The sequence below is a fragment of the Typopeltis vanoorti genome, chromosome 12 (genome assembly GCF_054136105.1).
Source record: "Typopeltis vanoorti isolate ZY-2024b chromosome 12, IOZ_Tvanoo_1.0, whole genome shotgun sequence".
Taxonomy (NCBI): Eukaryota; Metazoa; Arthropoda; class Arachnida; order Uropygi; family Thelyphonidae; genus Typopeltis; species Typopeltis vanoorti.
Genome location: NC_143560.1, coordinates 115,925,294 through 115,952,941, shown reverse-complemented (window position 1 = coordinate 115,952,941; position 27,648 = coordinate 115,925,294). Strand labels below are relative to the sequence as shown.

Below are 27,648 nucleotides of genomic sequence, written 5' to 3'. Positions count from 1 at the left end.
TCATAGCGTTAATAGCTAAAAAAAATAGAAATATTAATATCAGAAATTAAGGAAACTGCTTATTTTGCAATAATACTCGATTCAGCGCCAGACATTGCCCATAATGACCGACTAGCTATGATATTTAGGTATGTTGCCACAAATTCTGACATTAGATAAACATTTATCGGGTTCAACAGAATTACACAACATAATTCCTTATATTTAGAAAGGTAGTATTAAAAAATTAGAAGAATTATCTTTGGATATAAAAATGTGCAGAGGGCAAAGCTATGATAACGCTGCCAATATGAAAGGTATCTATACAGGTTTACAAGCTAGGCTGAAAAAAACGTAGTCCCTCTGCACATTATATACCATGCTCTAGTTATTCCTTAAATTTAATTGGCAACTATGCTGCGGAATCTTGTCCGGAAGCAGTGCAATATTTTTGTTTTATTCAAAATGTATGTAATTACTTTTCATCTTCAACAAGAACATGGGGTATACTCCTTAAACATTTAGAAAAAAAATCTTTAACAGTTAAAAGACTAAGTGAAACGAGGTGGTTTGCAAGAGATGACACTATATTGGCTTTGAAATGTGGATATAAACAAATTAAAGATGCATTACTTGAACTATCCATTTCTTCTCATGAAAAACCTATTTCTAAATTAGAGAGCTCATCATTAGCTGAACGTTTTGACAAACCAGAAACAGCAATTTTAACAGTTATGTGGGACAAAATTTTACAACGAATAAATGCTACTAGTAAATCTCTACAAGATCCCGATATGGACTTGTTTTTAGCTAATAATTTGTTACGCTCTTTAGTTGGTTTTATTTTAGATATAAGAAATAGTTTTGCTCCTGTAAATGAAGAAGCGAATTTGTTAACAGATGAGACAAAATTTAAAGATGAAAAGGAAAGAGTTAAAAAACGAAAAAAAATGAGTGATGAAGTTTCACAATCTAACAATGAGATTATATTACAATTATATTACATGGGAAAGAAAATTTCGCTCTGAACACTTTTATTGTCATTTGCGATAAGCTAATTTGAGAAATTAATGAAAGAACAAAAAAGCTATTTCGACATATTAGATTTTGACATTTTTCTGAAGGAAGATATTGATCAAGAGTGTACTTGTCTAGTACATGACTAGTATTTTATCAATACTAGTCATGTACTAGACAAGTACATAGTATTGATAAAATTTTACAAACTTATGTGACTGATATTGATCCAGAAAAATTTACTGATGAAGTTAAGCAATTTTTAATAAAGATAAAGGAAGAAAATTCTTCAATTAAAAATATGTACAAATTTATAAACGATAGGTTAAGGTCTACTTTTCCGAACGTAGAAACAATTTTAAAAATATTTTTGACGATGCCTATTTCAAATGCAAGTGCTGAAAGCTCATTTTCAGTATTGAAACAACTAAAAAAATATTTAAGAAGCAACTTGCACCAAAATAAAACAAGTGACCTGTTCGTTATTATGCATTGAATATTAGATGTAATGGACTCGATCAATTATGATGACATTATAGATATATTTGCTAAAACCAAAGCCAGAAAAAAAAAACTTCTAGTTATTAATTTTTTTATTTAAATTTGAGCTGATTTACTTTTATACTTTTTTTTAAAATGCAAATATATGTATACCGATGTTGTATTGTGTTATTAAAATGAGTTATTATGGAAATGTTGACTTTTATTTTCAATAAACTAAAAAAATGCTTATTTTTGAGGGCCTCACAATGATGTTGTGCTTCGGGCTTCCAAAAGTATAAATGCAGCCCTGCATAAATCACCTCCTTCTTCTGATATCAAATCTGGTATATAGTTTTGTTGATGATAGTACATTGTTCCTTCTCTTTGTTTGACAAACTTTGTTGTAATCTAGCATTCCAAGCTTTAAGATCTTCCACATCTGATGCCTTAAAAATATTGATCTGATCTGATCTTCTATAAGGTGAGGACTACAACCACTCTCATTGCTACCAAAATATAGGCATGTATTCTTTCTTGCAAGAAAGAAGGCTACTCAAAAAGTTAAATCTGATCTTCTCTAGAGATGCAGGTATTATCAAAGTAAGAAAAAATGGTGACGTCTTTCTCTCAAGAAAGAAGACAAGTCTGGACTCTTTTCCTGTAGCCTTATTGTGGCACTAATATATCCCATCCATAGCCTTTTCAGCCTTGACTGCTCAAGAAACTACTACTCACCTGTAAAACTGCTAACTCTATACAGAAAACCAAATCTGTTAAACCTTGGGATACTATTCTCACATTTGCGATAGTGTATCAGAAACCTCACTAAAAATTCTTGATACTATCTAGAAGAGGGCAGTCCAGTTAATTGGTAACTCTCTTATATAGATTCCTTGAATATCATATTTCTCATAAATATTTGTTGTTTCTGTTGAATTGGCTTTCATCATTCACTTTATTTTGAGCCTGTCACAAAACACAAGTGGTGATCAACAATCCAACCCAATTTTCAATCCAGTTTTGAATCCATTCTCACTCCTCTCTGCTGTTAGCTTTGAAATCCCTTACATGTGGGAGGATAAACACACACACACAAGGGATACCCAAAAATAACTGGAATTCATGTTTTAAAAAAATTTTATTAAAGTTTATAATATTATATTCTAGTCTCCTTCAGAGTATTCTCCATGTGAGTCAATGCACTTGTCCCAACATTTTTTCCACTGCTGGAACTGTTCAACTGGAATACTGTTTATAGCCTCCATCGACTTTTCTTTCACTTCATACACATCAATGAATTGCTGCCCTTTCGTGGTTTCTTTATTCATGGGAATAAAAAAAAAAAACCTCACATGGAGAGAGAGAGAGAGATCGGGTGAGTAGAAAGGGTGGGGAACAGCTGCCATGTTGTTTTTTTTATCAAAAACTGTTGGACAGACAAGACCTGTGGCTGGGGCAATTGTTGTGGTGCAGCAACTAATCTTTACTACTCCACATTTCTGGCCATTTTTGTCACACATTATCATGCAATCGTCTCAAAATATTGAGATAAAAATATTAGTTCACTGTCTGTCCAGGAGGAACATATTCTTTGTGTACAATTCCATTCACATCAAAATAGCAAATCAATATTGTCTTGATGTGCCTTCTTGGGTCTCGGTGAATTTGCATGTTTCCATTGGCTTAATGTTTGTTTTGTTTCAAGATCATTAACCGTAGCACTGTTCTAGACTGCAGCACCAAGAATCATCTTCAGTCACAACTTTTAAAATAAAGTTTTGGTCATTAAGAACTTGCCTCCTCAAATCGCAGCAAATCCTCACACTTTTTTTTTTTATTTTAATCCTCTATGAGCAAATGAGGCACAAATTTGTCAGACACATTTCATTTGCAAATCTTCTGGTAAAATTTGCTGGCACAAACTCCATGACAAATTAATCTCTTCAGAAACTTGTTCAATGGTCTTTCAACATTTTTCATTGATTGCCTGGCAAACCTTTTCCATGTTTTCATCATTTCTGCTTGTCAAAGGTTGACCAGAATTTGATTCACCTTCAACTGATGTTCCCATTTTTGAAATGGGGAAAACCACTTGTAGACCTGCATTTTAGCTAAAACGTTATCCTTAAGCATAATAATAGTTTCAGCTGCAGTTTTACCCAAAAGAAAAAAAAAAAATTCCTCTCTCTCTCTCTCTCTCTCTGTGTTCCTTGTGGTCAGCCATCACAAAAATACCAAACTTGCTTGTTTAGAGTTATTTTTTGTTCATTATTAAGATTGAGAATCATCTGTGTATATATCAACTTTTCAGTTTAAATTTATAACAATCCTAATAGACTTTTGTGTATTGTAGACACTGCTTACTGTCGGAGTACTGTGTATGACAAGTGGTATAAATATGATGATCAGGATGTGTCAGAAATTTCATCATCTGATGTAAAGGTTAGTATAGCATAATTAGTTATTCTATCACTTCTGTAATTTTTAGAAATGTATAATTTCATTAATTATTTCTTTGGAATGAATTTATTTTCTGAGTGTATTTCACAGAATGGATGATCAGAATATAGAACATTTGTAACTACTTCCTTTAAATACCTGCACAAAAAAGTCTAAGTTAATAAGAATCATGTTATGTTTTTATTTTTCCTTTGAACCATAAATGAAGCCTTCATATCAAACATCATTTTTCAAACATAAAACTACTCTGGTTTTATTAATGCTTCATTGGCATCCTTCTAGTATACAAAATACTACAAGGATGCCAGTGAGTGAATGTGGCTTGTTAATTTGAGTATCAGCTCATCTCCTTAGTGATATAAAAGTTGACAATAATTTATATTAAATCCGTTTCAGTAGTAGCATTCATCACGGCTTATGCATTCTTTCCAATTAGATAACTTAAAATGTATGTTATGGTCCTTCAGAATAGAATGGTGATACTAGATTTCTTAATATTGCAGAAACCTGTTGTGTGATTTATAGTCTTTAATTTTAAAGGTGTTGTTTTGCCAGTTCATCAAAATGAAAGTGAAAGCCTGCAGGAACTGCAGGCTTTCACTTTCATTTTTTTTTTCACTTTCACTGCAAGAACTGCAGGAATTTTTCATAGAAAGTGTGAAAAGTACAGTTGTCTCTCACTACAATGAATTGTAAGCTTCATAAGTATACAGTAGATCCTGTTTAATTTGAAATTGAAGGGAAACAAAAAAAAAAAAAAATTATCAGCTTTGCATTAAATGAATACAAATTATACAGCTTTTATTCACGTTTTTCCCAGTTATTCAGTAAGTCAGAAGAGAGATAAAAAAAAAAATTGTTAGGTGTCAAAATGTTACTATAAAAAGGAAATGACCTTGTTAGACTCCCCCTCCCCACCTGCAAATAAGGTATGTGTACCTTATCAAGACTTTATCACATCATGCACACTCCTTATGCCCAGCATATGCCAGCCTGGTTGGCCAAGTGGTTAGCATATCTGCTCTCCAACCAAAAGGCTGCTGGTTCGAATTCTGCCATGGGCATGGATGTTTGTGATTGTCTGTGAAAATAGTACTGGTGGTGGTCGGCTGTAGATAGTGTTGGTGTAGATGATGAAAGTAGTTGCTGTTCATTATAGTTGGTGGAGACGGAAAGTTGTGGAGTAGGTGCCCTCCCTCGATGAGTCCTTGGACTTCCTGGAGGTGTCATGAAATAATAATAATAATAATAATAATATTATTATTATTATTTTCTAAAAAAAAAACTGTCTTTTATTAGAGCTACATTCATCTATAATGATTACAACTCTAACATCATCACCAAGATAATTGATAACTATCCTTCATACTAGTTCTGCAGAAGAAATTTCTAGTCTCCACTTCATATGTCCAAGTGTTGTCTGAAAAGCTTGCAAGACTTCTATGCTAGATTAACCCTCCTTCCATTTAATTCATAAATTAAATGGATAAATATCCATTTAATTTATGAATAAATATCCAAAGTCTGGCATTACAACAGTGCTAAATGCGACAGCCTCCGAGACTACTATGCTTCATTCCCATGGTTGGAATACTGTTTGCAGTCTTCCAATCCTAACATATGCAATGAACACATCACCAAAATAATCCTCACTGGCATGATAGCATACATTCCCCATACCACTCTGAACTGCTGTCCCCCTATCCAAATCCTGGTTTTCTCCAAAAAATGTGCCAAGGCTGTGAAAATGAAAAATCAGGCATACCACAACTGGCTCAAATTAAGAATACCAACCTCCTTCAGTACCTATACTGAAGCCCGAAACAGATGCAAAACATCACCCACAGAAAAAGCTGATCTCCTGGCTTCACACTTTGCCTCCAATGCACGCATAACCGACAATGGCAAATGTCCCCCAGTCATTCCAACTGCCCAACACACAGTGCCCCTGTATTCTTTTGCCAGAAAGAGATCATAAACCTGTTGTCAAAATTAGACACAAAAAAAGTCCCTGTCCCTGATGGCATTCCTCCAATTGCCCTGAAAGTCTGTGCAGCAGAACTGACTCCTATCCTATGCCATCTATACACACTCTCCTACTCCACCGGTATATATCTCAAAGCCTGGAAATTGGCCTATATTCAACCCATTCCCAAAAAGGGTGACAAATCACTGCCATTAACTACTGCCCTATCTCACTCACCTCAACTCCTATCTAAAGTGATGGAGAAAACCATTAATTCTCAATTCCTACTCTACCTTGAAAGCACCCAGCTATTAAACGACCTCCAGTATGGATTCTGTCGATGCCGATCAACAGGTGACCTGCTCTCATATATCACCCATCTCTGGACATATGCCATGGAAAAATTTGGCGAATCCCAAGTAGTCGCACTTGATATCTCTAAAGCCTTTGACCGAGTCTGGCCCAAAGGCTTATTAAGCAAACTCCCATCATTTGGACTGTCTCAGGACTTCTGCAGATGGATTGCCAACTTCCTGTCTGGATGCACACTGTGTGTGATGGTAGATGGCTCCCTATCCTCCCACTATCCAACAAATGCCGGGGTCCCACAAGGTTCGGTTCTCTCACCGACCCTCTTCCTTCTATACATCAATGACCTACTTCAGTTGACCTCCAACCCAATACACAGTTTTGCAGATGACAGCACATTGCACTCCTCCCTTACATTTGATAAACCTCATCCTGTACAACTCACTTCACCCCACAGAACATCAACCACAACTTCCCTTAACGCAGACCTCCAAAACATCCTCCGATGGGGCTCAGATAATCTCGTCAACTTCAATGCTAGTAAAACCCAGTTCTGTCTTATTTCACACAAAAAATAACCTTTTCCCTCCAGTATTATTTTCGATAACATTCAAATTCCCAGACAAGATGAAATCTCTTATCTTGGAATTACCATGACATCAGGCCTCTCCTAGCATAAACACATCACAATCATTGCATCCTCAGCTTCGAAAAAACTAGGCTTTCTATTTCGCTCAAGACGCTACTTCACTTCAAAACAACTGTTAACCGTATGCAAATCGCAAATCCACCCAGCTATCGGATACTGTACTCACATTTGGAATGGGGCTCCTAAAAGCTCCCTCAAAATGCTCGACTCAATACAGAGGAGAGCAATTAGACTGATAAATGATCCATCTCTTATGGACTCACTCCCCCCCCACACACACTCACATAGACGCTTAGTCTCTGCAATTTGTATATTCTACAAATATTTTCATGGAAAATGCTCATCTGAAACAACATCAATAATTCCACCACTCTCTACTTAACCCATTGGAACACGTACAGCCACCTCCCAACACCCCTTCACAGTACACCTCGAAACCCACAGAACAAGTTTCTTTTCCTCCTCCTTCATCCCTGCTACTGTTGTACTGTGGAACAATCTTCCCCCTGATGTATTTCCCAAGGAATACAATATACAGGCTTTTAAATCGAATGTTAACAAGTTTCTCCTCTCCCATCCTGCTACCCATATACGGTACTAAAGTACTATAGGTTGAACAGCCAACCTCTCATATATGGGCCCAACATAAATATATATATATATATATATAAAAACAGGATTCAGTGGAAGAAGATTAGAGTGTTGCACCAAAGTCATTTTTAATTAGAAAGATTATATAAAAAAAAGCTGTAAAACTCATATTCATCAAAGAAGCCAGACCTAATCAGAAATTATTGCTTAAAACTCTCCAGGTTTTGGGAAGTTACCCAACCTAATATCTCTCATGACTGTGCTGATCAATTTAATATATAGTGATAAGTTCAGTATCATTTTCTTTGAAATGAATACAGAATTAAGCTCTCTTCCTGCATTTAACATCATGTATTATAACATGAGCCATTATTCCATTTTTTTTTTTTTATCTTTAGTGGTATATACTTAAAATGGTCTTGAAACAAGATAAAAAATAATAATTCTTCTTGCTTTAAATAATTCATTTCCAAATTGTCTTTCTCAGTAGATCAGACAGAAGGATCATATCAAGAATAAGTTTTTTAAAAATACTCTTTCCCCAGTGTTTGATGCAGAATTATCAGCATTTGATCTACACTACATTTAATCCATGTCTATTTGAGAAGGAGGTACTTATTTATACTGCCACAGAAAAATAAATAGATGTCAGTTTCACTTTACTATCACTAAAGACTCACTAAAAATATCCTGTTAATTCTGAAATGAATGAAGTCTGAAATTTCCAAAAAAAAATTAAATAATAAAATAATAATAGCAATACTACTACTATTACTACTACTACTAATAATAGTAATTAGAATTAGAATTCAAATTCTTTTCTGGGAAAATTTTTTGAGAATAATCAGACACATTTATACGAGTAATGTGACAAGATATAATTACAGTCCAGGATGCTATCATTATTCACAAGCCAAATTCAAATGTATACACACACACACTTTTTTTACATTAAAGCTTCATTCTTTGTCTATTTCAGAGAATGATCCTACATATCACTGAAAATACTGAGTTTACCTGAAAACACTCAGGTGAAACAGTTTTCACTTGAAAGCCTTTCTTATCAAAACAATTTTTTCCGAAACAAAACTAAATTAATTTCCACTTTCCAGAAAAATTGATATGACTTACTTTTTTTGATGTAAATAAAATTTCTTTCTTCCTGGATTATTACTATTCATGAAATTATAAAGATATTTTAAATTCTTAAATGCAAAATGCTTTACAAGTCAGAACACTGAAAAGGGCTTACGAATAAGTCTTTGTCATTTCTCTATATAGGCATCAACATGCAGTAGAAATAATAATTAATACTGCTGCAGTCATCGGCTATATCAATAAGTTTAAGATACACACAGACACAAAGTATCACTGAGGAGGAGCAGCAGTTGGATTCTTAGGATATTTAGGGGTTGGGATATCGGCTCCTGTTTTAGGAGAATGTGCAGGGGAACTGGTGATGCCTTTGACTAGATTGGTTAATTTGAGTCTTCACTCTGGCAGTCTCAATAGAGTAAAAGGAGGGCAAAATAATTTCTTTTTATAAAGGAGGATCTAAGTCTGCGATAGCAAATTATAGACCAATCAGTATCTCAGGAGAGGTGGTAAAAGTACTGGAAAAGTTGGTCCAAAAGAGAATTCAGAAATGGGTGGATAAGAATATGATACTCTGTGAGGAGCAGCATTTTTTTGTGGAGTTGGTCATGCCTTAGTAATCTACTAACTTTTTTATAATAGAATGACAGCTGAGTTGAATAGAGGGAATGGTTACATGATGATACTGCTGGATTTTGCAAAGTTCTTTTGCAGAATACAACTTAGAACTCTATTATACAAACTGCAACAAATGGGGATGAATATGAAACTGGCACTGTAGATGAAAGGATGGCTGCTGGAGATATCAAAAAGTAGTATATGTAGGAGCAGAATTCAGGAGAAGACAGGTGACTAGTAGACAGGTGCTGCAGGATTCTGTACTTATACCACTGCTGTTTAATTTGTACATAAATGATATGGAAAATAATTTGCAGGTAGATATTCAGTTAGTTACTGGTTATGAAAAGTTGGATAGGATAATAGTTAATCAAGATGATGGAGAGAGTTTGCAGAATGATTTAAATAGGCTGACAGTATGGGCAAAACAAAAAAATATCAATTTAATGTGGAAAAGATAAAGTTACGCATTTTTGGATACAAAGATTACAAGCTGTGTACCACATTGAGAGAACTGTACTCCAGAAAATTGATGAAGCCATGAATGTGGGAGTAGTAGTAGATAGAAAGTTGAAGTTTATATGGCATATTACTAAAGTAGCCAGAGTAGCTCACAGGATTACTTGGTTATTGAAGAATACGCTAACAAGAAAATATGGAGGGGGGGCTGGAAGGTACTGATATTTCCCATACTTTTTCCCAAACACCTAGAACAAAAATGATGTTAAAGCAATTGATTGATATAACCACAAGAAAGAACATACCAGTAGCAGTTATGAAGATAACTTATGTTCTTATATCCTCATATCAGAACTTTCCAGCTCCTCCCCCCCCCACCCTTTGCAAGAGTGTTATCATTCCTCTTTATAAAGTTGATACAACCTCATCTGGGTTACTGTGCTCAGATCTGGTAACCTGGGTTTCTTGGGGATGAGGAAGTGACAGAGATCAGCAACCAGAGGCAAGCAACCAAAATGGTGAGTCGTCTTTGGAATTCTCAGTATGAAGGGTAGATTATGGATTGCAAAAGTAGGCTGATAGGTGAAAATGGGGAGATATGATAGAAATATTTAAGTTATTTAAAGGATTTTATATGATTGATGCAGGGAAAATGTTTCAGCACTTGGCTAGAAGGGGAAGAACAAGAGGTCATCCCTGGAAGTTGGATAAGAGTGTGGCTAGCAAGGGCGTGGGGACTAGATTTTTTGCTTGGAGAATGGTAAATGAATGGAATGGGTTGCCTGAGTTAGTTCTGCGTGCTTTGTCTGTTAGTGCTTTGTCTGTTAGTGCACACAATATCTATCAACACAATATGATAGATATTGTGTTGATAGTTTGGATCTCCCACGATGAATCTTAGGACTCTATGGAGGTGCCTGTGCAATAATTATTATCTAAACTTCAACTCTGTCTACTACCACCACCCCTAAATTCCTAGCTTCATCTAGTTCCTGGAATACAGTTCCATCTATGCTTGTATACAGCTTTTAATCTGTTTATCCAAAAATGTATAAATTTACATGTCTCCACATTAAACTGACACTCATTGTCTTTTTCCCATACTGACAGCCTCTTTAATCATCCTGCAAACTCTCCACATCGCCTTGATTCACTATTGTTCTACCTAATTTTGCATCATCAACAAACACGTGAATATTTCCTTTCAGGTTATTTCCTATATAATTTATAGGCAAATTAAACAGTAGTTGTCTTGGCATGACCTTGCAGCACATACACCACTAGTCACATCTTTTTGCCTGGATTCTGCTCCTCTGTATACCACTTTCTGATATCTGTCCAGCAGCCTCTTATCCACATAATGAGTATCATATCTATTTCCATTTGTTGAATTTTCATAAAAGAGTTTCATGTGGTATTCATTCAAATGCCTTTGCAAAATCCAGCAGAATCATTGTGTAGCCATTTCCTTTATCTAACTCAGCAGTGACTCTATTATAAAAAATTAGTAAATTACTAATTTTTTATAATATTTGTGAAGGGGCATGACTGCCCCTTCACAAAGCCATGTTGTCCCTCAGAATATATGATTTTCCACTCATTCTTGAATTCTCTTTTTTGACCAATTTTTCAGTAGTTTTACCACCACTCCTGAGATATTGATTAGTCAGTAAATAGTTACTGCAGTCTTTGAACGTCCCTTATGCAAGGGAATTATTTTGCCCTCTTTCCATTAACTTGTAACTCTACCAGAGCTGAGACTTAAATTAAAGTGCAAAGTCAGAGGCATTGCCAGTTCCCTTGCACATTCCATCAAAAAGCAAGCTGATATGCCATCTACCCATACCTGTATTTACATTGAGATCCTGCAATATCCTAAGAACTTCCAGTTAATCCACCTCTGTTCCTACATAAGTCTCTGTTATGTATGTCACAGCATGAACCTCACTTGTATGATGTATTCTTACAAAGTGATCACTCAGTAACTCAACTATTTTATCTGCTTCTGTCACTTCATGGCCATCAACACTCATTAAGGTTATTCTTCAATAGTCATTCTTCCTTTTACTTGACACATAGCGAAAGTACTCTTTGGTATTTCCTTTGGCCTTCTCAGCCAGTTTCTTCTCATAATCTGATTTCACCTTCCTTACCATACTAGGCACCTTTCTTGCCTGACCTTTGTACTGTTCATGAGTTTGATGGTCTATTTCTGAAGCTCATTCCTGATGATATTACTCATCCATCTCTTCTACCTTATTAACCCGCCTTACCTTAAATATAGCTTCCTCTAGATGTCCCTTAACTATTTCCTATGGAATACTAACATCCTTCCCTTACAGGGTTTTATGATGTGGCAGCTTCAAACTTTCTACTATGAGGGTTGTTTGAAAAGTTTGGTAAAAAAATAAGTTATACAGATTTTTTTGGGAAAAATCACCTTTATTTCTCAACATAGTCTCCATCGAGGTCTACACATTTGGTCCAGCAAGTTTCCAATTTTTTCATCCCATCTAAAAAGTAGGATTTGTCAAATTGTGCAAAATAGTCATTAATAGCCTAGATGACATCCTTGTTCAAAGAAAATTTTTTCCCACTGACCCAAATTTTTAAGTTTGGAAACAAGAAGTAGTCACACAGGGCCAAGTCTGGAGAATACGGTGGACGTTGAACCAATTCGAACCTCAATTTGTGCAATGTTGCCATTGCGACAGCCGATGTGTGGGACGGTGCATTGTCTTGATGAAAGAGCTTTTGCTGCTTGGACTCAGGTGTGTAGTGGTGGATCCAAGTTTCAACTACAGTCATGAATCGATGCAAAAAATCTTGCAAATTGTGATTAAACATCGCCAAACACTGTGTTGTGAATGTCTTTTCGCATGCATTTTTGATTAACAGTCAACAATTGTGGCACCCATCGTGCACACATTTTTTTTATGTCATTTTTTGTGCAGGATATTATACACCCATTCAGTTGAGATGCATACAATCTCAGCAATCTCATGCACTTTCACTCTGTGGTCTTCCATAACGATACCATGGATTTTGTCAGTCATTTCCTTCATAGTGACCTCAGTTGGGCGTCCGGAGCACGCTTCACCTTCGATGGACTTATGACCACGTTTAAACTCATTTATCCAAAAATAAAATAGTCTTTGCTGGTGCAGAGTCCCCATGAACCGCATCTAACTCATCTTTGATCTGCACAAAACTCATTTTTCTCCATTTTTAAGAAAAATGTGAACACAGTCATTTTAAATGTTTGCCAAACGAGAACTACACATCGCATGTGGTTAAACTTTTGCCAGGAGGCATGAAAAAGATGATATGTGCTGACAGTGGTATGAATGAATGAATTGTGTCACCATTTATTGGAAATTTACCAAACTTTTCCAACAACCCTCATAATTTGCCATAATCACCTGGATTGTAGTTTCACTTATATCCCCTCTTGACAGAATATTCCTCATTTTTTAAATTCTCCCAAGTAAGACTGCATGGTCACTTTCTCCAATTGGAGGCACCTTAGTTACAGATAACTCTTCTGATCCTGTGACCAGGTCGAATACTCTTGCACCTTGAGTCCTGTCCATCACATGCTGCCTCAAGTAATTATCTCTTAATAGATAACAGATGTTAACTTCTTTATTCACTTCCAGACTTCTTTCACTTAATATTCTTAGCAGTCTAATCGCATATCTTGTCCTCCTGCTCTTCCTGAAACCAAACTGATCTTCTCCAAGAAATTCTTCCACTTTAGATGCAATTCTTCGTAATAAGATTCTCATAAGTATTTAATTAACATAAATTCCATTTCCTTCCTGCCTTGTGATCTTTCTTCCTTCCAATCTATATCTCATTGTTGAATTCCACATGATAATCACTTGACCTTATTTTACCAATGGTGCATTGTCGTCATCATCATCACCACTTTTTTTTCTTTTTCATCAAGATTTGCAAGGACAGCTTCTATCATTTCATCATCACTAATAACCTTGTCAACCATCAATTCTTCAATATCTGCAGACGAAAAATTATCAAATCCTTCTCCCCAACTGCATGTGTGCTAATCTGATGTTGTTGGGATATTCAGTTGTATGTAAAGGTATAGGGCTTTTCTTTTTCACACATTCTTGCCAAGTAGCTTTCCAGCAATCATTTAAAGTTGATGGTTTCAGTTCTGATAATGCCAACTTAGCAAGTTTGATGCAATCCAAAATAGAAAATTTCTTCTACACATCAATAACTGTCAGTAAATTATCCTTATCTAGTTTATCCAAAATGTATTGGAATGTTCTTCTTATGTAGTAAGTTTTGAAGGTAGTGATCACACCCTGGTCTAGTGGTTGTATTAAGGATGTTATATTAGGGAGCAGAAAACAAAATTCCACATTCGGGCATTCTAAAACAGGATGGCCAGACGCATTGTCCATAATCAAAACTTTAAAGTCCAGATTTTTTTTTCCATCTAATAGCGTTTAACTTTTGGAACAAAACATTGATGGAACCATTCATTAAAAATTTCTTTTGTAACCCAACCTTTTTTGTTTGCATTCCAGTGTACTGGTAACATGTTAAATTACACACCTTTCATTGCCCATGGTCTTAGGGATTTATTAATAAGTAATGGTTTTAATATATGATCTCCTGAAGCGTTGCTGCAAAATAGTAATCACATGATCCTTAGTGCTTTAAAGTCACCAACACTTTTTTGTGATTTTGCTATATAAGTTCTGCTTGGCATTATTTTCCAAAAAAGGCCAGTTTCGTCTGTGTTCCAAACTAGATCAGGAGAGTAGCCACCATTTTCAATAATTTTGGACAGTTTTGAAAGAAATTCCCTAGCTGCTGGCTCATCTGCAGATGCAGCTTCTCCTTTTATTTTTACATTATGAAGTGCATATCTTTTGAGAAATTTTGTAAGCCAACTTGTGCTTGCAGAAAAATCACAATTGTTGTTTGATGTTGTTGGCTCCTTCTCCTTTTCCCGAATCTGTTTGTACAACTGTAATGTTTTCTGTGTTTCATGACATTTCTGTCAAAAGGTATTCCTTTTTGAGAGCAATCTTCTATCCATATCACTAGCACCTTTTCCATCTTCACTTTTATAATGCCTCTCGTATACAATGACAACTTGGCACCAGGTGCAAAAATTAAGGATGTAAGTGAGTCTATCAGAGCGCAAAAGCAGAGGGTGAAAGAAATGATAGTAGTGGCGGGAACGAATGAATTAAATGGAGATAAAATGGCTATGAGAGAGGACTTGAAGGAATTACTAGAGGTAGCAAAAGAAAAGAGTGAGAGAGTTAGGATAGTGAGTCTGTTACCACGGTATGACAAAGAAGAGATGAGAAGGAGGGCCATAATTGCAAATGAATCTATTTGCAGGTTATGCAGGAGGAGTGGTGTGGAGTGAGTTTGATGGGCGAAAGAATTTATATAAGATGGATGGTTTGCATTTGAATGGATTCAGTGTGCAGAGACTTGAAAAAGTGTTGTTGAATGAAGTGGAAGTGCAGAAGGAAACTAGAGTTATTAAGGGGGGCAGACTTTAGGGAGGCAGTTGAGTGTATGAATGTGTATAATATGTCCAAGCAAGTACAAAGGACAACAAATCAGAATGGGATAGTTAGTATAAGGCATCAAAGTAGGGATGGGACAAATGGACTTTTGCATTTCATGTATACTAATTCCAGGAGTATTGGGAACAAGAAGGAAGAATTTTGGGCCTTGGTTGGCTCTTCCAGGCCACAGGTTATTGGCATTAGTGAAACATGGCTGACAGAAAATGATATAGCTAGTGGGATTGAATGTTAGAGTATGGTGTGTTCAGGAGGGACAGGGAGAATAAAATGGGGGGGAGGAGTGTTATTCATGATAGCTGATGAACTGCAGCCAAGGAGAATAGAAGTTGAACTGCAGGATAGAGAAAAGAGCACATTTGGGGCTATTTGGTGTAAGATTGAGGCTAGCAGAACAAAATATACAATTGGGTTCTGCTATAGACCAGGTGATGGAATAGATGGTGGAGATAGTATGCATGAACAAATAGAAGCAACGAGTAGAAGGAGGGTAATTATTATGGGTGATTTCAACTTTGGTTACATTGATTGGAAGGAGGAGAGGACACATGGGAAGGAATTGGATTTTATGCAGTTATTAAGGGATAACTATCTGCGACTGATGTAATGGAAAATACTAGGGGTCAGAGAGTGCTTGACCTAGTAATTGCATCTGAGAATTTGGCTTACCGAATATGACCATGTTGTCACCAATTAGTGAGAGTGATCATAGGGTCCTGGCTAAATGCATGGAATTTTCAATTAAGACAGGGTATATGTGGAATTACCGGGCTGGTAAGTAAGTAAGTAAGCTTAGGAGTTTGCTTGGTTCAGTGCCATAGCATGTAAAACTACAAGGGCTGGATGTTGATAGTGCATGGGAGGTGGTTAAGGAGTGTTTGCAGGAGGCAATGGCTGACTATATACCTAAAATCCGAATAGTAAATCAAGTAGGGGTTAAATGGATGAATAACACCATTAAGCTTGAGCTGCAAAAAAAAAAAAAAAAGAAACAACTGTGGAGGGAATTTAAGGAGAAAGGTGACCTGCAGGCACATGAATGGTATAAAGTGCAGGCCAGAAGGGTAATGAGTGTGGTAAGAAAAGCAAAAGCGGATTATGAAAGAAAATTAGCCATGCAGGCTAAAGAAAATCCCAAACAATGTTTTCAATACGTTGTAAGTAAAAGAAAAAATGTATACGGCAGAATGATTTTAAAGAATGCCGATGGTAGGGAGGTAACTGAATCAGTTGATATAGTGGAATTACTGAGCGAGCACTTTGCAGGAGTATATCATCCAGGTGGTGACATTGCAGGAATGAAGGAACCAACAGCTTATACGGGAATGGTGGTGAATGAAGTGGAGGTGAATAGTCTATTACAAAACCTCAATGTCAATACATCTGTGGGATTGGATGGTATACCAGCTCGTGCCATACGTGAAGCGGCTAAAGAATTGACAGTGCCCTTGACCATTTTGTTTAATTTGTGTCTCAGGTCTGGGTTAGTCCCGAGGGGTAAAAAGAGGTGAAAATAGTTCCACTGCATAAAGGAGGTTCCAGGACTGCTGTTGTAAATTACTGACTGATCAGCATATCAGGAATTGTTGTCAAGGTCTTGAAGAAAATAGTCAAGAGGAGAATACAGGAATGAATAGATGAAAATGAGCTACTGTATAGGGGACAGCATAGCTTTTTGAAGGGTAGATCATGCCTCAGTAACTTGCTCACATTTTATAACACAGTGATCCTACTAGACCTTGCTAAGGCCTTTGACAGGATACCACGTGGAATTCTAATCAGTAAACTGCAGCATATGGGGATGGATATAGGGTTGGTGAGATGGATAGGTGGATGGTTGACGGAGAGATATCAGAGAGTGGTTTATTCAGGAGTAGAATCCAAAAGACGGCCTGTGACTAGTGGTGTGCCACAGAGTTCTGTTCTTGGACCACTACTATTTAATTTGTTCATTAATGATATAGGAAAGGATCTGAGAAGAACTGTTCATTTGTTTGCTGATGATGCAAAGTTGGGTAGAGCAATAGTGAATGCACATGGTGTCAAAATTTTGCAGGATGATTTGGATAGTTTAGAGGGCTGGGCTAAGGAGAATGGATGTCAATTTAATGTGGCAAAATGTAAGGTTATGCATTTTGGGGTGAAAAGATTATCAGCAGTATACCACATTAGTGGAACTGTACTCCAGGAGATTGACGAGGCCAGGGATTTGGGAGTGTTGGTGGATAGGGAGTTGAAGTTTAGGGGGCACATCGCAGAAGTGGCTAAATCAGCTCATCAAATCACTTGGTTACTGAAGAATACTTTGACAAGCAGAGATAAGCAAGTTATTGTTCTTCTGTATCGAGCGTTGATAAGACCCCATCTAGACTACTGTGCCCAGATTAGGGTGCCAGGGTTTTTTCTTGATGGGGAGGAGGTGGAGAGGATCCAGAGGCGGGTGACCAAGATGATAGCTGGTCTATGGAATGAACCCTACGAGAACATGTTGAAGATTTGTGGGTTGCAGAAATTGGTTGATAGGCGGAAAAGGGGTGATACGATTGAGACATTCAAATTACTGAAGGGTTTCTATAAGATTAATTCAGAAGATATTTTTGAAGGGGGTGCTTAAGGGTCAAAGCTGTATAACTGAGAGGAGACCTCCACATAGCCTTTTAAGGAATGCGGAGAACCGACCAGGGCTTCTGACCTAATGTCCAATCCTCACCTTCTCATTGTGCACCCTGTTGGGTATCTACTTTGATACTGAACGAACGAGGATAGGCTGGCAATTCGGGATTTAGCCGACCAAATTGTATTCTTATTGGTTAAACCAAAATACAAAATGGTGGTACAACATGACAAAATTTCATGCCGGCTGGGGCGCCGCCTGGTTAAACAAGCCCCCCCCCCCCGTTGTTTTCGCCAGGGAACCAGGGCGAACAGCGAAAAGTCAGCTACTGGAACAAATCTGAAAACAAACCCCAACTCAACATCACCAGAGTTTAAGATCGGTACTATCAACGTAAGAAGCCTGAATGGCAAAGAAATGGAGCTAGCTGAGGAATTAGATAAGTACCAGATCGACATAATATGGGTGACTGAAACAAAAAAAGACCAAAACTGGTGAGATCTTTCTGAGCAATAAATACAAAATGTTATATTCAGGCAATGACAATCAAGGAAAAGAAGGAGTGGCCATAGTATTCAACACAAAATATGAGGCTAATCTTCTTGAATGGCAGTCAGTCTCAAGTAGAGTAATGTGGGCAAATATGAGAATGGGGAACTGGACAATGAGACTTATTTGTGCCTATGGTCCCACAGAAGGTTCTACTAAGGTAGAATTGGAGGAATTTTTTGACGCTTTAGAAAAAGCAACTGACACAATGAAAAAGGAAAAGTTGGTCCTTGTTGGGGATCTAAATAGCAGAGTAGGAAATGATTGTGAGACATATAAAAATATTTTGGGAAAATTTGGAGAAAAGAGCAAAGCTAATAATAATGGCAAATATCTGTTGGATTTCTGCTCAGGACATGGACTGGTTATTACTAACACCATATTCCAACATAAAAATGTGCACAAATTCACATGGAGAGAAGAGGCTAGGATTAAGAAAAGTCTCATTGACTATGTTATTGTTGATAGTGATGTTTTCTCCCTGGTGCAGAACACCAGAGTGTACAAAGGATTTCAAATCGGAAGTGATCACTATTTAGTCTTGAGCAGGATAAAATTGAATTTCATATTGAAAAGAATAACATGTAAGAAAGTTTTAAAGCGAATAAAAGTTGAGCAGCTCTCAGATGTGAACTGTAGACTAAAATACAGAAAGATTATTGAAAAGAAAATGAAAGAGTTTGAGAACAGTAATCAAACCTTGGAGATTCAGTGGCAAACTCTGAAGAAAACATTGATTGATTCTGCCAGAGAGCCATGTGGTGAGGTTGTGTGCAAGGATAAAAAAATCAGAACTCCCTGGTGGACACAGAAAGTTAAAGAGGCAGTGAAGGAAAAGAAGAAAGCATATCAAAAGTTCCTGGCAAATAAGTCAGCTTTTACTCTTACAGAATACAGAGACAAATGTAAGAAAGCTAAACAGTGTGTAAAACTAGCTAAACAAAAGTCATGGGAGGACTTTGGCAAGAATATAGAAAATAAATATCAAGAAGGCGGCAAAATATTCTGGAGGTTGTTGAAGAAGCTTAGGAATGGAGGAAAGAGTGCTGTAAAAGGAGTTACAGATGATAAAGGCGACATGAAAACAGGAGAAAAAGATATCCTTTAAGTATGGAGTAATTACTTTGAAAAACTGCTAAATGAAACAAGCAGTTATGACAGCACAGTGATAAAAAACACTGACCAGGCATGCTGTCAGGAATACATATCCATACTTGAAGTAGAAAAAACCATCAAAGGCTTGAAATGTGGAAAGGCAGCAGGAGTAGATGATATTCGACCAGAAATGCTGAAGTATGGTGGTATAAAAGTCTTACAGTGGCTGCACTGCATAGTTCAGAAAGCCTGGACAGAGGGACGAATTCCCGATGATTGGAGTAGAGCTCTCATAGTACCCATATATAAAAAGTGAAATAAAACTGAATGTGTGAATTACAGAGGTATTTCCCTACTGAGTGTTCCTGGCAAGATCTATGCAAGTATGCTTGAGAAACGGTTGAGAAGAATTGTGGAAGAAAAGCTTGGTGAAGAACAAGCTGGATTCAGGCCAAATAGAGGCTGTCAGGATGAGACCTTCACTTTACGACAAATAGTCGAGAAAGCATGGGAATATAACAAAGATCTGTATTTAAGTTTTGTCAATTTGGAAAAGGCATATGACAAGGTGCCAAGAGAAAAGCTATTCAATACGCTGCAGTTATATGGTGTCAGTGGGGCATTATATCAAGCAATACTTAGTCTTTATTTGAGTTGTAAGTCAGCAGTTAGAATTGAAGGAAGTACAGGAAGATGGTTTAATGTTAAATCTGGTGTGAGACAAGGATGTACATTATCCCCTCTGTTATTCATTATCTATATGGATCACATTATGAAGGAAAGTGGTATTAAACCTGATATCAAAATTGGAGATGTTAATGTCAGCTCTTTGCTTTATGCGGATGATGTTATATTTCTAAATAAATCCGCTACAAGTCTGCAAGATTCTCTGACTAAATTGAATAGCTGTTGTAATAGATATGGTATGAAGGTCAGCAATAAAAAGACAAAGGCAACGAAAATAGGCAGAATCATTGAAAATGTCAACTGTGTTGTGAATGGAGAACCTGTAGAACAAGTAAAACATTTCAGTTACTTAGGCACGATTTTCACTGAAGATGGTAAATTAAATATAGAAATAGACAACAGAATCAGCAAAGCTGGTATGGTGGGAAGTCAATTGAATAAATTCATATGGAATAAGAGAGAAATTAGTCGGAACACTAAATTAGCTGTATACAACACAGTGTTCAAGCCAGTTTTAACTTATGGATCTGAGAGCTGGGTCAGAAGTAAAACACTTGACCAAAGACTAGAGTCCGCAGATATGAGAATCCCGAGAAAGATTAGAGGCATGAACAGATGGCATCAATGGCAATATCATATTAAAAACAAGGATATTAGGAAAGAACTTGACATTGTCAGCATCCAGGAATGCGTTAGCAGAGCTAATCTCAGGTGGTATGGTCACTTAAATAGAATGGGAGAGGAAAGATTAGCAAAACAAGTGTCCTCTGCCAGGTTGGCAGGAAAATGACCCAGAGGAAGACCAAGATATAGGTGGATTGATACGGTACAAAGTGCCTTAGACGATAGAAATATAAGATCTGATAATGTTGGAGACTTGACAAGTAACAGACTGATTTGGAGGAAAATTGTAGATAGGAAGTTAGTAATGATGTAAATTTTTCCTGTAGTACTGTCATATCCTGTACACCCCTTGAGGGTACATGGCAGGAATTTGATGATGATTATGATGATATTTTTGAGAATAGCACTGGTGGTGGTGGGAGGACTAGGGGCCATCCATGGAAGCTGGGAAAGAGTGTGGTTAGCAAGGGTGTTAGAGCTAGGTTTTTTTTAACTTGGTGAGTAGTGAATGAGTGGAATAAGCTTCCAGAGTCTGTTGTGGGTGCCATGACTGTAAATGAGTTCAAGGCGAAGTATGATAGATACTGTATGAATGTTGAATAGTTGTTCTTGACATGATGTTAGGGCCTCCCTCAATGAGTCTAAGGACTCCTTGGAGTTGCCTGTACTGCTACTACTACTAATAATAATAATTATTATTATCTAATTAGGTTATTCTCAAAATGGTTCTCTCTCTCTCTGATGGAGGAGCCTGTGTAGCTCAGTGGATGTGGCGTTTGCACACCACCGCACTTGGCCGCACGAAGGAAGACTTCATTTCAAGTATAGTCGGCGACTAGAGGAAATTTTTTCTAAGCCTTTTTTCGATCGGTTCCCGAGTTAGTCGATCTCTGGCACGAGCAAGCAGGTTTTTCCTCCCGGAAACTCGGGTTTTTCGTCCTGTAAACTCAAGAAAATCGACCGTAGAACCCACATTATTTCAGACATTAAATATATTGTGTTAGGGTTAGGGACCACGAGATGGCGGCACATTTGAGCCGTCTCTCTTCACTGCGTACTGCTTAATTAGTGATAGCTTTGGGCCATCTGTCTCTGATTGGGTACCAGTGGAGATTAAACTGCCCACTCAGTCTCCAAAAGTTAGATAGGGCTAAATGGCCTCGCCTACTCCCATATACGGGAATAAAAAGGCGTTAGCTGATTTTTTTTTTTTTTTCTCTCTCTGATGGTTAAAAACTTTCCATCCTGCTGGTGCTATTCTAGCTGAAATTTCATTATCATTTTTACAGTTGTTTGGAATGATTTGCCTAGATATTTGTAGGAACTCACTATTTCAATCTGTGTTTGATTTATGTCAGTTTGTTTTCATTCTGGAGTGAATGAAAACAAACTGACATAAAAACTGTTTTTACTGTACATTATTTTTAATTTATTCATGTTTATTGTAGATCAATCTCCAGACTTTATTTAATTTAATAATCATTTACTCTAGTTCTTTTGGATATGTTGCTGTTAGTATGATACCATCAGCGAATTGTAGATTCGCTATCAATATTCAGTCCTCTTTTCTCGTAGTTCGTTTTCTCATAGCATGTGTAAGGCTGTAGCAAATAATTTTAGTGGGAGTTATTTCTATTTCTCTTTCTTTTCCATTTAAATTTATTACTGCTGAATATCTCAAATATATCTGAGTTTATGTGTTAATATAAATATCTATTCCTATATGTTCTAAAGCTTCAAGCATTTTACATAGTTTATTGAGTGAAAGGCTTTTCCAGAAGGTACATAGGGCTAAGATGGCCCCACTCACTTTGGAGAATAAAAGGCATTAGTGAATTTATTTATTATGTTTGTTATAGATTATAGGTAAAGCTGTAAATACAGATTACATATCAAAACACACATATAGCTAAATGATTTTGAGGGTTTATGAATAAATAACTGCATATAAATTTATAAAATGAGAAACTTCCTAAATACAGGATTTTCTGTTTTTATATACCCATCAGCTGCCACTTTGAGAATTATCTTTTATATAAGAAATGTTTAACTAACTAATTGATTTACATAATTGGCAGTCAAAGATGACTGCCAATTATGTAAACTGCTGTATTATGTTGCTTCTCAGTTAAAGAATTGAGTCTCAGTTCTTACATTGACCAACAGTTCCACTATATGGAACACCAGGATTTAAGGATATTTTGATTTGTAGTAGTGTAGAAGACTGTAGCTCTAAACCAAAATATTGACCTTAAAAGATTGATATGTAGTGATGTTTACAAAATTATTACAGAATGAACATTTAACAGTAAATACATTAAAAAGTATAAAAAGATTCTAAATGTTTTTTCTCATCTTTCACTAGTATGATTGACTCAATAGCCTGTCATTGCCAACTTGGCTTACTGAAACCTAATTAATGCTGTTTGATTAATCCTCTGTGAGGTGTTACATCTCTCATTCACATGTCATTTTTCAATACCAGCAAAACAGTTTTGCCTTTTCTTTTGCAAAGAAGAACCTAACTCATGTACCCTTACCCTCATTAATATACAAATCACTAAACAGGATCAAATCTCTCTGTTTGGACTCACATTTACCTCCATCCTCTTCTGGCATAAACACAGTTTCATGATCTTCCTCAACATCTGAAAAAACTAGGCATTCTTTTCCCTCAATGCTGTCTAGAGGAGAGCAACTTGACTAATAGATGATCTGTCCCTTATAGATTAATTTCACCCCTCCATCTCACAGATGCACCATTTCTGTTCTATGTCTGTTCCACACTTACTTCCATGGTCATTGATCCACTTTCTGTTGGGCCTCTTAAAACAAGCAGCAGCTGTCCATTATCCTTTTTCATTATAACTGCAAACACACGTTAAACCTGCCTCTCCCCTTCATCTTTTATTCCGTGTACCTCTGTCCTCTGGAACAGCCTTCTTTGTGAAGTATTCTCAGACTACAGTCTACAGCTCCTCAAGAAAAATCTCAATAAACTTCTTTCCCATTCCTCACCTGCATCCCATACATAGCACTGATGTGCTTGTATATTCTTCTACCTCTTGTGTATGGGATCAGTATGTGTGTGTGTGTCTGACCAGTTTCTTTGTCCTGTGAGATAAAAAAAATCCAAGTTTCAGGAGGAGATGCCATGATGCTTCTGCACAGCACCAGCCTCAATTTGATTCGCAAAGTCCTTATAAAGATTATTCACATCCTAGACAAGGTTGAAACCCAGAGTTTTCCCAACTAGAAAGCATCATTATTTGCTAAAGTTGTTTTATTTCCTGCCAAAGTACTAATTTACTATTTCAAACATAAACTGAGCATTTGAAATATATTCAACTAACTAGTATTGTTTATAATTAAATTCTTTCATTTATCCAGTTTGTTGACATACTTGATTGTAATAATTGTTATAATTAAGTAAATATTATGGGTTATGAAGAATATGCTTTCCATTATATGAGTAAATATTTTTTTTTTTTTTTTTTACAGACTTCAGCAGCTTATCTTCTTTTCTATTCTTCTGTGGATTTACATGCATCTCTCTGAATATAAATATGTATATGTTTATGTAAAATTTGAAGGGACCAACTGAAATACAAAGTTTGGCAACAGAATTTATAGGTAATCTCAATTATACAAGAGACTAAATTTGTAAAAACATTCTCTGTGCATCAAGAACAAAGATATGAGAGAGAAATGGAGAGAAAGAATTTCAGATCTTGATACTATTATTGTTGATTATATTCAGATTTTATATTTCTTTATATAATGAAAACTGCCTGTATATAAGATGAAGATATTTGCTCTTTTTCTGATGGACATATAATTAAGATGAAATACAAGTAACATTCGAAGATATGCTATATGGCAGCCTTGCACATAAAAAATAACCATCTCTGACATGGGAATGTAGGGAGGAATAAAGAAATGGCAGAATAAATTTTGTGACTCTTCAAGCTTCAACCTCCCTCCCAAACTTAGTTTAAAATTGAATAGTTTAGAACTTGCTCATCATTGACTTCACTCTGTAAACTTAGCTTTAGCTGCCTTCAGTTAAAGGATCATCCCCATATTTTTCAACTTTTATATGGCTTGAAAGAAACTCAGGGAAATGAATTCAGAAGATGAAAATGTCTGTCCTTTTTTTTAACCTAAAAATGCAGTGTACTTAACATTCAGGTGTAAATTGGTTGAAATGTATATTTATGCACCAATTCAGATATGTTTATATTAATTGGCCTATAATTAAAGTTATATACTTACAGAAAGTCAGAGATTTACCCCAACATCTGCTCATCATTTTGGCATTAGTACATGGATTTATCTTTCAGCATTAATACCTTGCAGGGTATTTTAAATATATATATATCTGATAGTAAAATGAAGATATTGACTTGATAATATATGTGTACTGAAACGTTAAAATTAAAAGCTGCAAATTAGTTTCTCATAGGAAAGATTTCTGTAAATTATCTCCCTGTTATTTGCTAGATATGTAGCACTATAAATATGTTTCCAAGCCAATTATTTTTCCTAGACTTGGACTATGTTGTATTAATATATCTTTAAAAGGTCCAGGGCTAGCCTTGATTGGTCAATATATATAATTTTTATAATTTGAATATATCATTGTTTTTGGTTATCTGCATATATGTTTACTTTTCACAAAGCTGTGTGTGTGTATATATATTTTTTTTTTTCTTCTTCTTTTTCTTTCAAAATCATTAATATTAAGAAATATAATAAGTGTTGACAATCAAGGATATGCTGAAACAAACTATCAAAAAAAATTGTGAAATTTGAAAGCATTGCTCATAATAAATATTTTGAGTGATGTCTCTCTCTCTGCCTGCCTAATATACCTTGTATAAGGTATTTTTAATATAAGGTATGCTAATTATAGCTATTATCAAGTTTTCTTTATTATATTGTATATATAGTTGTTATTACCATACATTAAATAGATTTAGACGAAAATTTATTCTTTACATAAAAATAATTGAGCAGTATAAACACACAAAAAAGAAATTATTTTATATAAAATCTGTTTTCATGGCTGGATTAAATTGTCTTAAAAAGTTTAGGAAATGCAAATTGTGGCAAGTGGAAGAAATGAGTGCAGATGTGTGCATGACTAATAGCATCTGTTTGACTTATAGTGTGGATTGCAGCCATCTTCATAGTTAAGGATATTGTATAAAATCGGATTTAGATTTGTATATTCATTAGATAAATCTTTTGAATGTGCAACATTAAAAGTTTATTGGAATAAGAAACAGAAAAATCTTTTGAGCAAACAGTATCAAATTTTTATTGTAATGGATGATAAAGATATTTTAATAAGCATATAACATTAACATAGTGATATTAAAATATCCAATGCAAGATTGCTATATAGCTATTAGAAAGGTAAAGCTTCATACTGCACATGGTGAAATGTATCTAGTCTCTTTAGTGCCTTTGCAATTAATTTATTAACTATGAAATTATGCCTTAAATAGTTCATGAATAATAGTTTGTTCTTGAATAATCTGAGTACCATTCATACATTTAATGTTTCAGAGTGAGCAAAGTATATATGATAAAAAAATAAATAATTTTAATCACATTTGGAGACAGTTATCAAAATTAATATTTCCAGATCATTTTATTTGTATGTAATTATTCTAGCTGTTGTATAAATTAAACCTTGAAGATCACATGGTTAACTTTATAAGATGCGATTGCACTTTTTTTTTTTAATCACCCTGTTACCAGTTGCAAAATAAATTCGCACTTGTCTTCCATAAAGTATGACTGATTTTGCAAAAAACATTATGTCCAGTAGTCTAGGCATAAATAACCTCTCCTGAAATTTGTTTTGGAATTTTTTTTTTATTACTGAGAATTATTGTCCTTGATTATGATCTAATTAACATTAATAACAAATTAAAGAGTGCAGTGTAAACTTAAAAATGATACATGATATGGTTTTCCACAGAAAACATGTTTTTAATAATAATATGATGATCCACATCAGTTGAAATTAAAATCAAATTACCACTTGGATAAAAATTACAATATCAGTGATGGAATTAATATATTAGATTTATTGTATAATTTGAAAATTACTGTCTCCACTATGGACTTGGGAAGAGAGAAAAGAAAAGAAAATATTCTGTGTTCTTTTTAAATTTCTATCATTTCAGAAGTTATTTTTACTTTTCATAATAGTCATCATAATGGTGCATTTCTCTGTGAATAGAAAATGTTCTTGTATAGAAATAAATAAAATATGAAGATGATAAGCATGAAATGGAGCTACCATTTAAAGGGGCATATATGAACTTAAATATGATAATCTTGTAATACCGGTTCATTATCTAAATAATTAAATCTTGATCAAAATATTGTCATCTTTTATATATAATATATATATATATATTCTCTGTATATTACATGATCTTTATTTAATTTAATGACATTAATGAAATTCCTTAATATGGAACAACATTGTACATTGTAGATATAGCCGTTGAATAATAAAATTGAAATATTGTTTGCATTTCTCAGTTTGTCTCTTATTCTCCCCCCCCCCAAAAAAAACCCCTCGCAAAAGTCAGTTAGTGTATTCATATTTTATTTTTAAAATGTCATTAACTAGCATTTCTAAATAGTTCAAATATCATCATTATTTTGATAAAGTTATAATGTTGTAAGGAATTGATTATCCTTATATCTAAAATAAGTAGTGATCAGCTGGGTCACTTAAGGGTCAAATACAAATAACTGGGAGGAGACCTCCACATCCCCTTTCAGGTATGTGGAGAACTGACTGAGGGCTTCTGACCTAATGTCTAATCCTCACCTTCACATGGTG

General features: G+C 35.5%; 1 protein-coding gene across 1 annotated transcript in view; it reads left to right on the top strand.

Moving 5' to 3' along the window:
- The window catches only part of LOC150101159 (ubiquitin carboxyl-terminal hydrolase 8-like), a 338,380-nt gene extending 311,053 nt beyond the window's left edge, over positions 1-27,327 (top strand). The window contains exons 21-22 of the mRNA XM_090401220.1: positions 3,833-3,921; positions 24,279-27,327. Coding sequence (XP_090257346.1) covers positions 3,833-3,921; positions 24,279-24,335 — 146 coding nt within the window. The 3' untranslated portion in view covers positions 24,336-27,327. The remainder of the gene's footprint in view (positions 1-3,832; positions 3,922-24,278) is intronic.
- Positions 27,328-27,648: the final 321 nt, after the last annotated feature.